This window comes from Falco punctatus (genome assembly GCF_963210335.1).
Source record: "Falco punctatus genome assembly, chromosome: 4".
Lineage (NCBI taxonomy): Eukaryota > Metazoa > Chordata > Aves > Falconiformes > Falconidae > Falco > Falco punctatus.
In genome coordinates, this window is record NC_137583.1 from 82,550,854 (window position 1) to 82,571,742 (window position 20,889).

A 20,889-nucleotide genomic window follows, 5' to 3' on the forward strand; every position below is an offset into this window, starting at 1 on the left:
CTTAGTTTTCAGTTTTTGCATAAAGTGGGTTGGTTTCAATATACAAATCTATTTCACTCAACTTTGCAGTTATGAAAGGCATTTCTAGGGCCACATTCTGTATTTGCTTTTCTGATGAACACTACCCAAGGAATACTAATTAGAGTGCTTGAGAAGTAAGGTAAGCAAGGCTGTCAGAGTCTGAGCTTTTATTTGCTCTCTGTTATCTCTGTCCAAATGTTCAAAGCAATATGGGTGGTGACTGATTCACTAGTTAAATTTAAAACAGCATGTGTATACAAAAGGCTGCCAAGTTTCTCATGAATATTACTATTTGTGAGAAGCGATGCACAGACAAAAAACAATCAACCAGTTCCTTAATTTCATTTTATATCTTTATTCCCATTGTAAGTATTAACAATCATCCAAAAGACCATTTAATTTGGTTTGGATACACAATAGTATTAATCACTGTCCAGGGTTTTGTTTTTTTTTTTTTAATTGCAGTTCTAGTGATCTATTTTAGTAGTTCTGTTGTTGGTGTTCTTGCTTCCAGTACAATAGATTTTTCAGTGTCTATAGATTAGTTAGAAAGACTGGTAAAGATAAAAAAATCCATAATGCAACTATTAACAGTACCTTAATAAAGCTTATTATTGTCTATTTAAGATTAGTACTAAGTATGTTTGATGACCTGAAACTGACTAATCGTTGTACATTGTCTATTCTCTTTTCAAAATAAGTCCATAAACAACTGTAATATAATTTTTCATTACAGCAGTTCATTATGGTAATATTTTTAATTGGATTGAAATCTTTTTAAGAGAATGAGGTAAGTAAAACATCCCTACAATCTAAAAGGTTTTGTTTAAGCAAATGATAAATTACACACAAACCAGTGATAATGCGGTATCACAATGTACAATTTAGAGTGGACAGAAAACATAAAGGATTTTATAACACTTGTTTATTATTTGGGGAAAACCTGTCAGACTGTATTTTAGTCTTCAAGCGAAGAAGAATTACAAAATAGTCAGAGACATCTTTTATTATGTCTTTTAAAAGCCTGTGAGATTAATTTCTTCATCAAAATTATTAATGTAAAAGCAAATTCAGAAAACTTGAGAAAACTGTCCTGTTAAATTATGAATACCAATAATAAATTCTTTAGTTCCTCATTTATTTGCATACTGTGCATATGAACAGGCATGAATATATGTATGAATAAAATACACCTATTGTATAGCCATACATAGAGCTAATATGAATGCTTATGTTGTACAGTGTCAGAAAAGGACAAATAATCAAAGTAGAGAAGAGAGAGAAGGAAAGAAAGCAGATGATGCACGAGAACTTCATCAGTTGTCTTAGGATGACTTCTGCATAGAAGAAAATGTGTTCCTTGGATATAGAACAGTCAGCTAACAACTTTCTTTTCTCACACAATGAAGTAGGTTTGGGATCAACATCAGCTTCCAAAAGATCTAAAGCAGACATACAGATAGGCAGGTGAAGGAAAAGATGAAGGGGACCAAGCATGGACCACGCTATCCTAAGTTTTTTCTGAGTGCAAAAGGGAGTGGAACGTGCTGGGAGTAGGGAGAGGAATGCTGGTTTCAGAAGGAAACTTGCTCATCTGGCAGTGCTCTCACTCAGCCTGAATGGAGGACTCACTGGACGCTTCCAGTGGGGATACTTCTCTAAGACCTTATTCCAGTCACAGCAGGTACATAAGACTTTAATCCAGTCCCTTCACGAGTTGCAGGAGAGCTCCAGTTCCTGAGTCTGATGCATAAGGAGGGACAGGTGTCTTCAAGGACCATCCTCTTGTATTGCTCTTAGTGGTTGTGATACCTGGAGATACTTCACATAATAATAACCATTCATCATTTCATCTTCCTGTCCCACCTTTTCACACTTGAATATCAATGTAGCATATGCAATGTAGCATCTCTCAATTCTACATTGAGAGCTCCATTCTCTTCACGGCTATTTAATACATATATAAGCTAATCAGCAAGAGATGAAAACTGTGTTCTTGCACATAAGCTAACAGAATCTTTCTATTTCTCCATTACCTACAGATTACGTTGTAAAACATTTTTTGGGGGTCTTAACCCTTTCCTTTTGCTTTAAGCATGCATACGCACATACATGCATATATATGTACACACATGTGCAAACACAGAGTATGTGTAATACAGTACTCAGTGGAGCTACTGGAGCTAGCTCTGAGTGATGGCACATGGGTACTGGAAGAAGTGTATCACTAAGGAGTACTACAGCCAGAGCATACTGCATCTGGAAAAGGGGGTTTAGCACCTCATTGTCCCCATGCACATCTTTTCTTTGATTCGAGGTTACTTTCATTCCATGGCGGGCAGGGAACTGAAACTTCCAACACTTCTTGCAATATGCATTTCTGTTGATGTCAGGAAGGCTACAGTGTACAATGAACTCTACATTCACTAATAGGTATAGCAGCATTTTTTAAACAATTTCTTATAAAGAAGATGAGCTGTGCTTTAGAATAATTTTATCTAAATAAGAGTTAATTCATGCAGTCCTAGAGTACAACACACATACATGAGTTAAAGGAATTCTGCATGAATGCTTTGGTGTCCTCTGTGCACCTTTTTGAATGATCAGTACCTCACAAAAATGTTTCAGTATCATTCCTCACAGTACTTACCCATGTATCTCAGAATGATTTGTATTTCATTTTACACATTATACATAATAGTATCAGACTTGCATTTTAAGTGTCAAAAATATGTTGTTACAAGATCTTAATAGTAAATGTCATAAATTCAGAGTTTTTAATGTGTATAATGCTTCAAGACCTTTGGTGAATGGATGATGAAAAAGAAACTTTTCCAAAAGCCACACATGATTTATGGTCTTATGCGACCAACAGCTGGCCAATCAGCTCCGCATTTCTGTCTTTTATTAATGCCATGATAAGAGCAGCAGCAGAATTTACTGTGTCCTGAAGCAGCAAATGGTCCTGGGGGGGAGAAAAGAAAAAAAGGGTGAGTGGGGAAAACAATGTTAACATGGTAACAAAGGTGGAAAAAGTAAATATTCAAAATCTATTTTCAAGTGTGCAAAATTACCATATGATTATTGAAAAAACCCCACACCTTTATTTGTACTTATTAGAACACCTAAAAGTTTTATTTTAAGAAAACACAATCTCAGAGTAATATCCATTTTCTAATCTCCATGATGAATTAAAAAGCAAAATTATCTATTAAAAAGGAATATATTTTAACTGCTAGAATTAATGCCATCTATACAGAGACCACCAAAACAAAAGCCTGATTCTGTCACTTGCTCCCTAACTGATTTTTAAAATCTAAAAGGTAGTCACAATTTTGGGTTTGAAAACACTGGAACGAAATGGAGGATTTTATTGAGTAGCATAGTTAAAGACCTCTAAAATTACCTTTAAGCACTACTGAATTCCATCTGTAGCCTACAAACTACTTAAACTCACAAAGGCATTTAAGCACTGGGACTTCAGTAGTTTAGGCTGATCTTTGTATCAATTAACTTCAAAAAGTAGTCTGGTTTTGGTACGCAAGTATAGAGATCAACACAGGAAGAAGTAATAAAATGCAGCTTTGATTCTGTGCTTCTACCTGAGCAGTCCATCTCCCATTTGAGAGTCTTCTGTCTAATTGCCAAGTTTTCTTAATTGTATTGACTACAAAAGGTTGGCCTTTTGCTGCTAGTAACATTTTCATTTGTATACTGGGAAAATATCAATAGGTGTAGCCAGGCACAGAAACATCCCTGGAGAAAGAAATAGAAGGGAACAATTTCTGTGAAGCAACAGAGAAAAAGAAAGGTCTACAAAACTCTCGGAAGAATCTAGAAGAGTTTCAAATATAGAACAGGAGCTACAAAGAGAAAGCATGAGCTGTTCTCCATAGCCATGGTGGATACAACTGGAAGCAATAGGCTTAAGGGGACAAACTAGGATATAAGAAGTCAGGACAGTTGTTTTAGCCTTAAGGGCGGGTATACAATGGAAGAGATTATTGAACAGATCAAGGGAACTCAGCACTGGGGTCCTGTAACATGAGACCCACATACCTGTAAAATGGGATGCAGATACAGCTTCCTGCCGGGGGCAGGAGGATGGAGCAGTTTGATTCTGTATCTTTTCACCAGTTTTGTTTTTTTTTAAGATGCTGCATCAAGGAAGGATTTGTAGAGGACGTTTAAGAAACATGGATTAATGGAGAAAGAGGATACAATTTCAACAGCTTATACAAAAAGCATAATGTTAAAAACTGCTTTTTAAGGAATAAGGCTACTGGTGAAGGGACCTACCTAATCAGCTAGCACAGAGGGGAGTGGAGACTAAGAAGTTGGGATTGAAGAAAAAAATGAAAGGGGAAAGGTGTCCCTGGAACGCTTATAATGTTGAAGCAGATCCAGAGGAGGGCCACAAAAATGATCAGAGGGCTGGAACATCACTTCTATGAGGAAGGGCTGAAGAGGGTTGGGGTTGTTCAGCCTGGAGAAGAGAAAGCTCTGGAGAGACCTTATTGTAGCCTTTCAGTACTTAAAGGGGGCTTATAGGAAAGATGGGGACAGACCTTTTAGTAAGTAGGGATGGTAGTGGTAGGACAAGGGGTAATGATTTTAAACTAAAAGAGGGTAGATTTAGACTAGATATAAGGTTTTTACAGTGAAGGTGCAGAGAGGTGGCAGATGCCCCATCCCTGGAAACAGTCAAGGTCAGGTACAGGTCTCTGAGCAACCTGATGTAGTTGAACACATCCCTGCTCATGACAGGGCGGTTGGACTAGATGACCTTTAAAGGTCCCTTCCAACCAAACTGTTCAATGATTCTCTGATAATGCTCTTACTAACTTTGTGTTTATGTAAATGACAAGAAACATGCCAGAGAGGTAACTGTATGCAATTAGAAATAGCTAGTTTATACCTGATACTTTTATCATTCCTGGAAAAATTACATTCATATTTGACTAGAATTTTGTCCTAAAAATCATCAGGTGAGCAAGCTGTTAAAATGTGTAACCCCTCAAAAGATTACACTTCTTACAAGTTCATGTTAAATAAATAAAAAAAAATTACTTACAAGTAAAATCATTGATTAGTGTTCTAAAATATTGTCATAGAGTAAAAATATTCGCCACAGCTGTGTCTTGCTGTTTACTGAGCGACACGTCCCATTCAGTTAAGCAAGGAATGCAAAAGCATACTCAGGTCCTGCTCCTCCAGTATCTTTTGTCATGGACCAAGGGTACAAAGAGGAACTCTGAATCCACCACTCCAGCTTGGTAGGGGTATCACTCCCTCATCTCCCATGGGTATAAATTGCTATACGATGTACGAGGGGAGCAGAAGTCACGTGCACACACCCGCTCACTCAGATGGAAAACACTGCAGTCGCTTTCAAGGCCGAGCAACACATTCCTTGCTATTCAGCAATGCCAATCTATTCACACCCCTCACTGCTTTTTGTTCAGTTTGTCTCGAGAAGCACTTCACAATTGCAGACATTGTTTTCTAAATGGGCTTCCAGCCATATCTGAAGTTGGCTGGAGGTGTATGGTGGGTTTTTTCCCCCCATTTCGCAAAAAAGAAATAAAATACACCTGGCCAGGAATGCTCTTAATGTTTCTCCCAATAAATCTTTCCACATCCTCTGTTGGTTACTGGATTCAGTACACATTCCTTTGCAGTAATAAATTATTTAAGTTTTTGAACATAAAAGGAAGCAAGAGAAAGAAATTTAACTTTCACAGGAGAGACTGAAAATGACACCATGAGATTCCTTTAGACTGAAAAAAAAAGCTTTTTCTAAAGCTAAACCTAAGGCTTTAGTGCTAATTTCCATGTTCTGAAGGAAAGACATGTAAAAAATTATGAGTAGTATTTGTAACACAGGCAATGTGGCACATTAGTGTGTACAGAAACCTGCATGCAGAAGTGGTCTACAAACCACGCTGAAATCAACTGGTGAATTGCAAATTGTTCAAAAAGAGAAACACAAAAAGTAACCAGCACAAATTAACATGCATTTGTGTGTTTTACAGTTACTTCACTTCTAATCTGATTATTAATGCTATTATCACAACTATGCAGGAAATCTACTGGTTCCTGTCTTTCTTAGAATCAATCAGTACAATGACAGGAACAATGCACTGCCAGACAGGATTGGCCCCTCTGTAGGATTGGTCTCTCCAATCTGTTTTTTGGAAAAAAACAGAAAAGTATTCTTTAAGTCAATATATATCATCTTATTTAATATAACAAATGTAACAGAAAAGGTATTCTTAATTTTACACAGTTCTAGTTGATAGTTAAAAGACATTGTCAAACGTGCACCAAAGCTTTCAACAGGGCAACTCTTTAAAGTATCATAGGGGTTACTAATTTTTAGATTTATGCCGTTGCTCCTTCCCGGTAACACTGTCTCAGTCTGATCTTAGGGTCACCGATTCATTGAACAGTGTCCAGCACCTGAGCCTATGAGCTAGCCTCTGAGTGCAGGAGAAATCAGTGCCACAGAGGTCAAGTGCCAATTTTAACTTGCTTTATTCTCACAGCCACAGTCTTACTGGAAAGATGTAGTAAATAACACAAAGAACTGGACTTGTCCAGGAATTTCAATATCATTGTATATCCTTTATCTTTCTGAGAATCAAAACTCACTTTTATGCTAGGAATCATTATTGTAGTATCTGATGCTCCTAGCCAGTGCATAATTTATAACTTTTGTTGATCTTTTCTAACCCTTATTATCACAAAAGAGGGAACAGAAAAAGAAATTCTAGCAACTGAAAGAGAATGCATTGTTCAAAGTGTAGGCATAATCCTGACTGACAATGGTCAGAGTTCTATCTTAGAGTATTCTTTCCTCTCCTCTGAATCCTGCTGGGATTTTATTTCATTTTAGGCCATTACTTTGCACGTAAGTGGTTATTTCCAATGTGCCACAATGACACTTAGCTTTTTCCTAAGTAGTTATGCATAATTTGGATGCCAGCAGTGTTTATGAAGAATATTAACAAGAATTTAAATGACAGAATTCAACAACCCAGGAAAGAAAAAGAATCTTGTTGGTCTTTATTAATTTAAAGTTAAACAAGTAAGTGAATGTTTCAAGTCCTCCAGCTATACCCTTAAAACACCCATGTTTCTGACACTGCAATGTTATTTCTGGCAACAGTGCTGATTACAGCTGATAAGTGCCTACAGGGAGGCTTCAATAAGGGTGCCAGGACAAATTTAATCTACCACACCTAACTATTGCACATACAGGCCTCTGATCCTCTTTTATATTCAATGGCATAACACTAAATCTTTCAAAAATCTCATTATTAGTTGCAGGAAGTCAAATAATCAAGCAAACCAGGTCTTCACATGTCTAATTGCCTGACGTGTTTGCATATATTGTAACCGTGATAAAAAACAGGATGTAAGAACAGAACGATCGATACAAATCCTGATGTAGCCCACAAGAGCTCTCGCACGTTATTGCCCACCCACTGCTCAGCATTGCAAATTCCAAGCAGAGAACATCCTTCAGCATGCCAGTCAGCGAGTGCACATTCATGCACACGCTGGATGGATCAAACACACATAGTTCTTTTCCTCGGCAACGAAATCCTTAAAAAAGACCATGACCTTTAAATAAGACTCGGAGGCAGTAACAACTTTAATGGATTAATGACTGAAGTTCCACATGATCAACTGGTGTGCCATGATCCCCCCCCAACCATTGTGATATTCACTGTCTATTCATTTCATCCAGTTGACTCAAATGAGTCTCTTGTAAAAAGAAAAACCAAAAACCCCTAACATTTCTTGGCCATTAATAAATAGAATTTTTTATTGTCTGAACAGATGATTAACTACATTTATAAGCTAAAAACACAACTTTTACCACTTTATATTTATGTACTTTGGAAAAGAAAGTACTTAGAAACACTGCCAACCTTATAAACCATAAATCCACATAACAGCACTTTGATTCCAAATTAAAATATCCACTTTGTCTGTTTTTAAATAGTAAAAATATTCCAACGTAACCATATTGTGTGATGGTTGTAACTCATACTCAGAATTTATTTGATGTAGAATTACTGACTGCAGGGGTTTTCTGGTCTGCAGAATAAGACTGGGAATAGATACAGGGACAGTTAAAGTTGTGTTTGGAATATGCAATCCGGTACTTTACAAATGTGCATTTATTTAAGAAACTGTGAGGATATCTGAATATTTACTGACATTCCCCTAACAATTCATTTCCTTGTTTCAATCTGTTCAGCTTCTTTTTTTCCCCCAGCTGGATCTTCACGTATATGCATTTCAATTTACATATGTACCAGTTCAGTTTAAGCATAGCTTGAAAAACACACACTACCTCTTTTTAGCTAAAAAAAAAACCAAAAAACAAAACAACAAAAACAAAACAAACCCAAAGCCTCTGCAGGTATTACCTCTGCCTTGTGCTGCATCCCTCCAAAAGAATAAAACAGCTGTGTTCCATTATTTGCATTCTATTTTGCTGTAATATTATTTGACTTTCCATTTAACACAGTCTTTAAAAATGAATAGAATTGGAACGTTAGCCCTGATTATAGGGCTGATGGGAAACTGAAAACATGATTTAAAGATGCTGCTACACTTAGGGAACATCAATATTAATATGGTTACGTTTCTACCAGGAACGGAAAGAGGTCCAGGGCACGCACTGGCGCACTGGCATGCCCCTGCCCTTGCCGTTCCATTGTAAGCCTGGTCCCTGGCACAGTTTTGGCTCCTGCCAGCTAACATGTTCCCAGACAATGGCTGGGCATGGTTCAGGGGGCAGCACAGGCCAGTGACTGCTCCCAAGGGTCAGGCTGAATGAGGCCGCTCACTTCTGGGAAACCAGAACTTAGCCATACAGACAAGAACCGTGGTGTGCCTTTTAGCCCTAGGACAAAAGAATCATCACTGGTTCTACACTATATACATCTCTACTATGTACCAGTATAGATGTAGCCTAAGTATTGCTGGGAAGTGACAGCTGTGCCTTTCTCTCCCTACCCACATGCATCAATACACAGAATGAAAATCAAGTAATTACCCCCCTCCACCCCGCCCCCAAGAATGAGGCACAAATCCCACATAACTACCACATAAACACAGCCATTTAAAAAAATATGTTAACTGCTCTATGGACACCTTTCCCACCCAAACCAAGGAGAGACGAACCACACTGCAAGGCAGCGTTTGTGTTGTACCTCACATGCCTGCACCTTACAGAAGAAGGCTGGAGCCAGCAGAAGGACCACACGCCCGCTGCTCCCTTTTGCAGGGAGGGCCTGGGTGCACACGAGGTGCACCACATGGCATGAACAGAAGAGAAAAGGCCTGAAATAGTTTGTGTTCTGGCAAGCATCTTGCAAAAGACTATGTTGGCAAGACAAGAGGAACTGCTGTTAATTTAAAACTCCATGGGATGCTGCAATTTATACTAAGGCAATACCAAACTCCATATCCATATATCTAAACTCACCCGACATTACATACTGACAGGTTTTTATTTGCACTCAGAGAAACTGAGTAGAGAATCTAGCCTCAAAAACCTCAATACCTGAAATTTTCTCCTTCAATTAGTATTTTTCATTTTAAAAGATGATCTGAAGAGGGACTGAGGTTCTTCCACTACCAGAAATCCATTGTATAGCATGATTTGGTGTTTAATCTCACCATAAGGAATTCTCTGGTAGATTCATGAAGAAGCATTTTTTCATACTCAAAATATGTAGTGGCATGCATCTGCATATTAAAGCAACCTCTGTTTCTGTTACAGTACAAATTAATCTGAAGTCTCCTTTCTTCTTAAAATGTTTCCACATCACATTTTTTAATCCATGTGCCAAAGGATATTGATAAGTAACATATATAATATCAGTGCAACAATTTCCCTCAATAAGAAGAGAACTTTGCAAATCATTCTAAAAGAAAACTAATTCTCTGAATATTTTTAGGTTTCCTTTCTAGTAATACATAAATAAGAAGGTAGCATTTGAGTTCAGATAGGTGGCTGGGTTCAAAATTACTCCAGGAAGTTCATAATTGAACCTCTGTATACACAGCCTTGCTTCCTCCCTGAACTAAGAAAATGCAATCAATTCTTCATTAGTGGGTACTCCTCAAAATAGAAATAATTCAGAAATCTGGATATTTGGGATGCAGTGAGGATTGAGGGAAGTGATGAGCGGCACTGAAAGAACCTAACTGTCATGGTGCTAATGGAGCCTAGCAGACCTCTTAATTAATGAACTCTGATAGATCTGAGTTAATTCCCTGCAGTTAAATGGTTGTACATCCACGCTACAATCAACCCAAACCCTGACAAATTGTGCATAAATATAGGATGCTGTACTGCACCTCTCTCTCCTGTACCATTGATTAATCATGCCTCTTACAGTTTGTCATAAGCAAATGGAGAGCCATCAACATTCAAAATGACTGTGCGGATACACTGGGGTCAGACAAGTATTTTATATCTTCTGGAGCTTTGTAAGGACTATGTCCCTGATGCCATTGCATTTATCTTTTCACCTAAAACTCACAGACTTAAAACTGAAGGTAAACTTCACTCTTTCATTTAAAAAAAAGCCAACAAAACAGCACAAACAAACAAACAAACAAAAACCCAAACAGGATTAATTCCTTTCTCTAGTATGAACAGAACAGACAGTATTCTCCTAAATCAGCAATTTTAAAACAGCTCCATATCTACATGTTCTGCAGCATGTAGCTGACCAAGGTTTAGTTTCCTTCTGTGTGAGAGGTGGTTAATCCACCCCCCAGCTCACACTTTTTTTGGATTGGGGTTAAAATTCCTGTGGAGGAATACCCATTCTACACACACAGACATTGTGTCACAACAAAAACATGACACGACTCCAGCCTAGACACTAGTGCAGACGCCTGGGAAGCAAGTGAAAACTCTGTTCAAACTTTTGCTTCTCATTTGATGTAAGACGGTGTTTGGAAGAGACATAATGCCTCTGCCATCCACAGACCTAGGCTTTAGATTTCCCTGTTCTTGTCCTCTCCTTTTTTTTCCTCTTTTTTTTTTTTTTTCCCTGTAAGAAAAACTGTTCATGTGTTCATACTGAATAATCAATGAAAATTCCTGGACCAAAAAATTATCTGAAGAGCTTGTTATAAAGAGCATTTTCAGCACATTCAATCACCCCAGCTTAAGCAAGAGTTTTCATTCAGCACTTACCACTATCTGGTTGAACCTCTTGGCAAGAGTGAACATGCCAGTACTGACAGGGCAACCATCTGTCAACCATCTTTCCTCTAAGTTGTTCAAAAAGCTACCTAATGCTTCAAGTAGCAGCCAGTTTGTCACCTGTATGGGACTGGTACAAAGATACTGGCAGAAATAAGCCATTTAACAGTTTGCAAAAGTGTATTACGTGTTTGAGGTTTCTTAGAGGTTGTCTCTTAATACAGTATGTTACCAAATAAGTCTATAATATGAAACATATTCATGTTAATATATATTACTGTACTACCTACAGGCCCTATGAGGTATCACTCTGTTAATCTTGTAAAACAGATAAGGGTTTTCAGGGGGAAGGGAAAAATGTTTCTTACTATCAATACAGGAAAACTGAAATGCTCTGGAGACACAGGACACATGCTTTCTCCTCTGACAACCAGCACTGCAAACTGCTGATTGGGCTGAAGTTGAGTGAAGCTGTGTCAGGTCTTTCCTCTGGTTTCAGAAAGCTTTGGATCAATCTGACAGCACTAACAAATTCACGTGGGAACGGCATTTAAGCCTTCCACTCAGCAGCAGCAGGTAACAGTGCTTCCCGCAGTGTGTTACGTGTGGTGGATCCTCTGCTGCCTGTTTCACTGTGAGAGTCTGTAGTTTGATGGGTTGTGCTGTTAAGATTTGCAGGTGGCCAGGAATACACAGCAGAACCACCACACACACATATATACAGAAAAAAAATGGTATAAATAGTGCTGGCCTCCTGCAAAACGTAACACCCCAATCATGAAAATCATTTACAGACCATTGCAGTACACCAGGTACCAAGCGAAGACAGAGGAGCAGCTATGGATCACAAATGAATGCGTTTGACACATGGGGCTAACAGCAAAATAAAAGTGGTTCAGCACAGTTTAGATGGTTTTCTCTTATTATAAACAGAGAAAGAGCACTTTCAAGCTCAGTTTCGCTCTATGCCTAGTGTTTTAACTTTAGTCAGTAAGTAGAAAGACAAAAATGTGTAGTAGGGAAGGTGGAGAGAAATGGTGGGGGAACAAGCCAGCAGAAAGGGGAAAAGAAAAAACCACAGGGGTAAAAGAGTAAGTAAACTACTAATATGATCCTCAAAATATAAAGACATTGCTAAGGATCAGAAGAGATTACATCAATGCCAGAGGCTCTGATAGGCAAACTGTGTCATATACTGCAAGTATAAGAAAAAATCTTCAAAGAACAAAGTAGGACATTTCTACCCAGTGAGACCTGAGGTCAATCTGTGTAATCATAAAATTGTAAGTAGGTAATTATCAAATATCTGAATGTTTCTCTTTACTTTTAGAGAACTATGCCATCCTTAGTTAGGATATGACAAAACCTACCTAACGGGGACAGAGAAAACAATACAGCACTTCATATAAACTTCTAGCATGAGCGAAAAAGTACACAATTTATGGCAAATTTAACACAGTGTATTTTCATATTATAGGTTTTTATTTTCTGTCCCATATTATATCAACAACATAGACCGGTTGCTGCAATTTTGAAAAAAAAAATAATTATGAACACAGTGGTTTGCAAACATCTCAGTTGCTAACAAGCAGTACAAGACATGAAACGCTTTAGCTATCACAGGTTACAGAATTTTGCATAAAAATGTGCAGGAGTGTTTTCATATAGTTTCTGGAATAAAAATTGTGATTATCAGTGTTCTATAGAAAGACTGGGCAACTTTTAATTAGTGACTAACAAAATGGGAAGGTCTTTGGAAAGAATAAGTGATGCACTTGAATCTCCTGGGGGATGCTGAAAATCAGTGCAGAGGAAACGTGCATTTTTCCCATTCTTTGAGTCTAAAGTACACTTTTCTCCCCTTAGCACCTATAGATGCTAACTTCATATGGAATATTACACATAATAGACAGCTAGCTCTCCAAAATAAGAAGAGGCATGTTTCCATCCATTTCAACACAATTGTATTGTTCAGTCATTAAAATCTTCATTATACAACTCCTACAGACTGCGAATAATCAGAAATACAAGCACAACACGGCTGCAGTAACTGATTTGAAACATTCCTCTTGATTACAGATAATTTATTTGAGATGGTTCAGAGAAAAAACTGTATAGCCTACTGAAAAACAAAATTAAAAGTTCTCCTTTGGGGAAAGAAATAAACAAAACTGAAGAGATTCTGAGGGGCAAAGTATGCATACACATGTTCTAGGCTATTGTTCACATCCCAGCCTTGTGGCTTCCAAACTTTTAGAATGATAATATCAGTTCAGTGGGGTAAAGGCCACATTCCAATCTTGGGTACAGAAATACAAACCCAAGTAACTACAGTATTACAAGCCCCTGTAGCTTACTATGCAGTTGCAGAGACCAAAATTAAACTTTAAACTCTTCATTTTGCTGAAGAAGACCTAATACGTAACTATTTTAAAATTGCTCTCCCAAAATTTCAAAATTAGCTTTAAAGTAACTCAAAAATCAGTGTTTTGGATGGTGAGAGCCTGTCCAAAAGCTCGTTGTTAAGCATTTGATATCACAGATTTCCTTAATTCAATACTCCTAGTTGAATCTAGCTAGTTGCTTGCAAGTGGCTTTTAAGTTGCATCATCTCATCATTCCGATTGCAGAACAAATCATAAAAACTTCACGTTACACACTGAAATTTGAAAACATCCTTGAATCACACCTTCACATTTAAAATTGAATGTCCATCATATACCTTTCACCTCACCACCCAAATTCAACTTCTTTGACTGCATTTGTGTGATGTTTAGGCATAGCTTATTTCGCATCTCTGACTTCCCGACTGCAGCGGGTAGGGTCTACAGTCTACTGGAAGGCAAAAAAAAAAAAAAAAAAAAAAAAAAAGCCCCAAAAACAAACCATCCTAACAATTCAAGCCTTACGTAAGGCCAAGCTAGTTTAGTTTCCCCAAAAAATAAAAATACCTGACTGATGAAGAAGTGTCCAGAAATGAGACAAAACTTTACAAGGACGTGAGGTGACATCTCTCCTTGGAGAGTAAGAGGAAAGGAGTCAGCAGGGGAAAACCAATTTACAATACAAGTTATTAACAAAGATTAATTCCCTTTGGCTCTTCATTTGTCTACATTAATTTTGCAGTAATCCTGATTGCTGTCCACATCCCTTTGCACAGAACACTGACTTGTTCCCTATTCCAAAGCAGTCTTCATGCAGTGAATGTAATAAGCGGGAAAGGAACTTGCATTTCTTGTGAGCATGGATAATTCTATGAGCTAAGAAGCTCTAAATACAGGTATACTCAAGTATACTCAAATACACTCAAAACTGCTGTGAACAGAGAAAGCGTATTCGCCTCTATTGTTTTGTTTCAGGTATGTTGCCTACACAATGTTTACCTGCACACTTACGACTGGACAGTTTATCTGGGCAGCACCCTAGGACATGAACTGAATGAATCCTTATCCACTATGCACAAGGAAATAACAATTTTAAAAGTGTTGATCCAAACTCTTGATTTCTCTGTTCTTTATTTCTTTGTCCTCCTTAGTTCATAGCCTAAAGCCAATGCAAATAGAACATTTGCTCTTGTTAAAGTTTTCAGCTGAGCAATGGAGAGAGCATATAAATTTTGAAAAATTAATCCTAGAGGAAATGATGGTTAGGGAAGTCTGGCGTGAGCAGAGGCACTGGGTTCAGAAAGCAGCAGCGAACAGCCTGTGTCCGATCCAACAGACAGGGCAGAGAAGAATCATAAAAAACACACTAGCAAACCACTGTGGCCTAGTGCCACACTGTTTTCACCAAGTAGCCGAGAGGAATGGAGAGCACTGGACACACACTGTACCTTTCCGTGGAAGTGTGGATGGTAGTGACGGAAGGACAGGACTGAGGGGTATAGTGCAATTTTTAAAGACACAATTGAAATATCCTCATGCCAGCTAACTTGGTAGCAGTATGACTGGAACAGCACAAAATGTCAACATGGACTAACCACACATGCGCTCACTCATTTTCTCAGCTGGTTTTTGCAGCCCCTCAGTAGCTTATGCCGTGATGGCTGTTCTGAGTCTGGGGCCCCACCTGAGCATCCCTCTGTAGTTGAATTGCATGGAGGAATCTCTCCTGCCACTAGCTACTACTTATTAAACCACCACATAGCTGGAGGGCAAATAGCCAGTTTCCAAAACAAACCCAACCCCTTCTAGTATAAGGCCAGTGACAGGAAGGCAGAAGAGGACCCATAACTTGCCTTGTAGCTAAAATACAGCAAACAGATAAAACAGTTAGTACCATCCCTCATGGTTCACCTGTAAATCCTTATCCTTAAACTCAAAACATATAATCCTTAAAACTGTAAGCGGACAGATGCCCTTGCTTTTAGATTCTAGTTTTCTTTTAGGCTACAAGAATCCAGATACACCACAAAGATAGAGCTCACAGATGTTCTCTTACATAAAAATCAGGGTTTGCCAAGACAGGCTTCTCTTTCTGCCAGCTAATATCAGCCCAAACCATGTAACGCAATAGCCTGTCTATATACAAACAAAGGCACTCAAAATGAAAATATATCTAAGTGATAAAACTCCTGTAAAATAACAACAAAAAATTATTTTGTGCTTTTAGAAAATGGCTATTTAAAAACTTTTAAAAGAAACAGAAAGAAATTGAATAAAAAGAACAAAGAAATAAAGGAATTAGTCTTGCTTTAGCAGATGGATTAATTGTACTTCATAATGAAGACATTTTACTAAAAATAAAACAGATGAAATATTGTTAGCTACGAACACATCTCTTTTTTATGAGATTAGCATCCAATGTTATGCTTATTCTTCAGGTATGTTGTATCCTGAGTTGCATAACAGAAGAGTCTATGTTTTACAGCCTTTAACACTTCCAATTAAATTGTTACCAAAGTTTCCTTTCAAAACATCCTAACACTATCTTGTGCCTACTTGCAACATAGAAATATATCTGTGACTGCAAAGATAAGTTTGGTTCTCCCTAGTATCTCCTCATAATAAGTGTTGGATTTAGAAACTACGCCAATTTCCAAGGGCATGACTAAACACGAACTGTAAGAGTTCAGCACAACACTTACTCATCACTTTACAATTTGAGTCATCCAAAGCTAATTGAAATTAATGGGCTGAGAACAAGTGACCAGTGCTATTTTCACGGTGACGGGCACTAGTCTTTTCCGTAAGAAAGGGGACTGCCATTCTTCCAAGAGAATAAGGTAAAAGAGGTGATATTAGTGTCCTATAAACTGCCTGCATGTGGAGTGTTTCTGTTTTTCAGCTTTCCTTATAATAGCTGACTATTCAGCTACATATTACCATCACCAATATTTAGAAGTGATGCAAGAATCATGATATTAAGTAAATACATGTATAATGCACTTGCAGGACCTCTAAAGTATTTTAAAGTTTGTTAATTGGTAATAATGTTTAAAATAAACTCAGGAATAATTTAGAGGGTTTAACAAAATTGTTGGCTTATTTTCTGAATATAACTGTAAAAAATGAAAGCAAGCAGAACAGTAAGTAGCCTTCAATCTGATAGTAATTTTGACAGCAGTTAATCATTACAGATCCTGGACATCAGACTACAGAGGAATTTTAAACTGATTTTTAAAAGTCCTTATTTTTTTGATAAAAATTCTATTGTAATAACAACATTTATGTTTAAAAGAAACGTAGTAGCTTCATTTTGTTGAGTTCTGGTCTTGACATCCACAGCTACCGAGGAAATAACTCCCATGAAATGGTACACTTACTGGAGTGAGAACACTGTACAGCACAGATATGAATCCAAGCACCCACTGTGTGAGCCCAGCTATTACAGCCTGCAGAGCTGTTATGTCATAGACTGGTTTGGTTAAAAAGAAAAGGAATGCAGCTCTGTTTAAGGCTTATCCAGAATCAAAACCTATTTCAACTGTTCAGATGTTAGGTGTTAGTTAAGAACAAACCTCCTGGTGCTTCAACTAGAAAGCACAGCTTTTACTTTTTCTCTGACTTCGACTCATTTTTTTTTCCTTTCAGCTTCAGCATTTGCTTCCAAGTTCACAGCTGCATTTAGAACTGCATGTATCTTTTTACATGGGCAATGATTTTACATTGTTCATCTCCTCAGCCTGTATTGATTAGATGAATTTGTGGTTTGGCTTTTCATGGGTGTGTTTTACAAGTTTCCTCTGGACAAAAGAAGTAATCTCAAACTCCATTTCCACTAGTTCTTTTCTTGACTCAATATCTCTTTTGTCTTCAACAAACTGTATTCCCTTGTGCCCGCTCTTGGCCTCAGCTTTTACCCTGCACGCTCTGCTTCCATAAATCTGTTCTCTATTCAGCAAGCAGAACTATGTCTGCAGCAGTACCAACGTGCCACAGCCTTGTCTCTTAACACTCCTAGCTGTCCTCAGTCACAATGTCTCCTGCACATTAACTACTGAGATTAACCTTCTATTATTTACTTGGGGTTTACCTGTTAGAAACTTTGCATTAGTTTTTGCTGCTGAATACCCTTTTATACGCTCAAAGTGAGATTCCATTCTCTCAAACACATCTACTGACAGACAGAGCTACACGTTCCCTTCAAGGTCCATTAACAAAACACAGGCTGTCTTGTGCTTGAGATTGCCTGTGGACCTGCTCCAGTGCAAAGATGGGACTTGAAAAAAAAAACCCCTTACTCTCTCAGTTACTGCTTTCTGATTATTTCCCACTGGTTTCCAGATATCCTTTCCTTTAATCAGATCTGACACTAACAGAAATGATTTCCTGAACTGTTTAGCCTAACCTTCATATGCAAAAATATTCTTGTCTTCATGCCTCAGTTATTTTACTCTTTTTATAACATTCATGTTGCAGCATATATCTTTACACAAACTCTATAGCATAATAGAAACATGTATTAGAAAAAAATTTCCTGTCTTCCACTCCCCTGAAATTTTTGAATTTTTTTCAAACTTTTGCTTTCTTTACCAATATCCTGGACAAAACAAGCAACTAGTTCAGTTTTTCCCAAAAGTCCAAAACATACACTTTCAAGACACAGACCCTGCTTTTACACACTCATTAGGTCCAATCCCACTAGTGAATCTTTTTGTAATGCATATATAACATACCAAGAGTATTATCCTGACTGATACTAGAATATCTGATCTATTTTTTTCATTTTTTCCAAATGTTTTCAATATAATTTATAGGATTCGATTAGTAGGATGGAAATTTAAGTGTCAGTTTTAATTTTTGAGTATTTGTTTATGACCAATGTCAAAGCCCTATGAATGTACACCAGAATTTGTTCAAACTCAAAAGAAAGAATGTGGTTGTATAAGATTCTAAAAAATATCAATTAGGAGCATTATTATTAATTTTGCAATGACATTTCATCAAATGATTAATCAGGAAGGGTTTTTTTCACTAAAATTGAACCCAAATACCAGAAAGAACAGGTTTTAAAATGCAGAGCTATTTATAAAATAAAATGTGATTAAGCCAAAGCATCTTTCCCAAAACATTTTCTAGATTTATTCCACGACATTAGGATGCATTTAGGGAAGTAGTGAATTTAAAGAGCTTTGTATTGGAATGCTTGTTTCTGCAGCTATCATCATATTGTGTAAACACATGTGGTAACCAAGTTCATATTCTGCAGTCAGTAAACACAAGGAGCCTTAAGACCAATCAGTCAGTAGAAGCGATATTTTAATGTGCTTAACTGATAGCGTTCTGAGAAAGCTGCCACGGACCTTACAATCTTCCAAGTCTTATTGTTGGCCACTATGATGTTACTTTCTGCTGCGACTTTAGTATGCATTTAAAGGAACAATATTGTATTTACACAATGGATAATACATAAAACATAATAAGTTATGACAGGCATTGTATTTCAAGACAATTATAATTTGCCTTTAGTAGCTTTATAAAGCATGAGACTAAATACCTATTGAGTTTTACCACCCAAGAAGTACTGTTTTAGACTGAAATGTCTGGATTATATTACTGATAAAAAATAGAAAATAAGCTTCAAAATAAGGAAAACAGGCTACATATTGATTTCTGAGTGATCTCATTGCACACCAGCTCCAGAACATTGATTTTATCAAGAACCCTGAAGCTATTTATAATGGCAATTGCTATCAATTCATTTTCAATTCCTTAACTTGTTTGGCAAAGAAAAACACAGTTCAGATGAAACTAACCAGAAAAGATTCTCATAAACAGCGTTACAAAGCAGAAGTACTGCATGATTGTGAGATTCTGCTAGCACCCACTGTTTATAGAGCATGCATTAATATGACATGATTTTTTTAACTCAGAGTCTGAAAATAACATTTTTAAATGTTCAGATTTACAGAACAGTGCTAATTCATGACCAAAGGGTCAAAATTCAAGAAGTGTATTCACATGCATTCATTAACAGTCCACAAATCCTTGTATCTGAGTAAGATAATTCAAACTATTAATTTGCAATTGCAGTTAAAGTTTGTTGCTCATGAAATCTTCTACAGTTTATTTTCTAATCAGTTTCTTCTCTTGCAAGGACTGTAAATACATAGAAAGCCCCACAACTCACCAAACCAGATTACTTAGTAGTCAGCCCCACCCTATGCAGAGACACATCCAAGATTCAGTATCAACAGAATATCAAGACTTCTGGATGAACAAAGTGCCAGCAAAGACTGTTGGTAATAACAAACTCAATCAACCTTACAGTAGGTAGATATATACTCTCTGAAGTCACACATAATGAAGGTTGTAGTCATGTACTTCAGGTGCACTAACTCAGGACAGCTCTCGACAAGTGCATTGTGAGGCTCTGACAGGATCCCATGAACATCAGCTTTCTTGGTAAAGCATAAATATTTCTGATATAAATTGCTCATTTGTCACAAACATGTCCACACTCAAACTAAGATTCTAAATCTCTTACTGGTTTTAAGACACAAAAAATTATTGATGAGTATCTGTACCTCAAAAAATACCTTAAATTAGTCTTGATAAAACATGTAAAATGCATACCTTCTACAATTTCTACTGCATCTTCAAATGCCAGTCATCAAAAGGAGAAATCAGCATGAACAATGCTGTGTTCATCTAAAGTACGTTTTGTGCACCACTTCTGCTAGTTGTCTACTCTCTTCCACCTCTTTTGCAAATTCTGCTTTGCAACTGTGGCTTGAGAGCCCATGAAAAGTAAAGAATGAAAATCAGAAGGAAGATTACTGCTGTGCAGCTTAAACAGGTGACCTGTATAATCCAATTACACAAGTAAAAGTAGGAATCAGATTCCAAAGACAACACAAATAAGTCAGAAATCCAGCTTGTATACAAGTCAGAGGTAATCTTTAGTATTTTATTTAATGTGAAAGGAGTTGAAAGTAACAGTGAACTACAGCCTCCTGGGGTACATGTATAAATAGATTGAATGACAGCAGAATTTACTGATAAGGATAATATATTGTGTGCATATGTTTATACATAAAACAGGTTAATACGTGAATTAACTTATAGCAAGAATAAAGTCAACTTTTTAATACAAGACCACCATTATTTCATAGGGATTCCTCTGTTAATATTTATTCCGAGTCCAAGATCAGAATTGCTTGTGATAGAATTTAGGAGAGG

General features: G+C 37.3%; 1 protein-coding gene across 4 annotated transcripts in view; it reads right to left on the reverse strand.

The window, feature by feature from the left end:
• Window positions 1-360: 360 nt before the first annotated feature.
• CRPPA (CDP-L-ribitol pyrophosphorylase A) overlaps window positions 361-20,889 on the reverse strand; it is a 125,476-nt gene continuing 104,947 nt past the window's right edge. For all 4 annotated transcript variants that reach the window (XM_080383708.1, XM_080383707.1, XM_080383706.1 and 1 more), the window contains one exon: window positions 361-2,986. In XM_080383708.1, coding sequence (XP_080239834.1) covers window positions 2,882-2,986 — 105 coding nt within the window. In that variant the 3' untranslated portion in view covers window positions 361-2,881. The remainder of the gene's footprint in view (window positions 2,987-20,889) is intronic.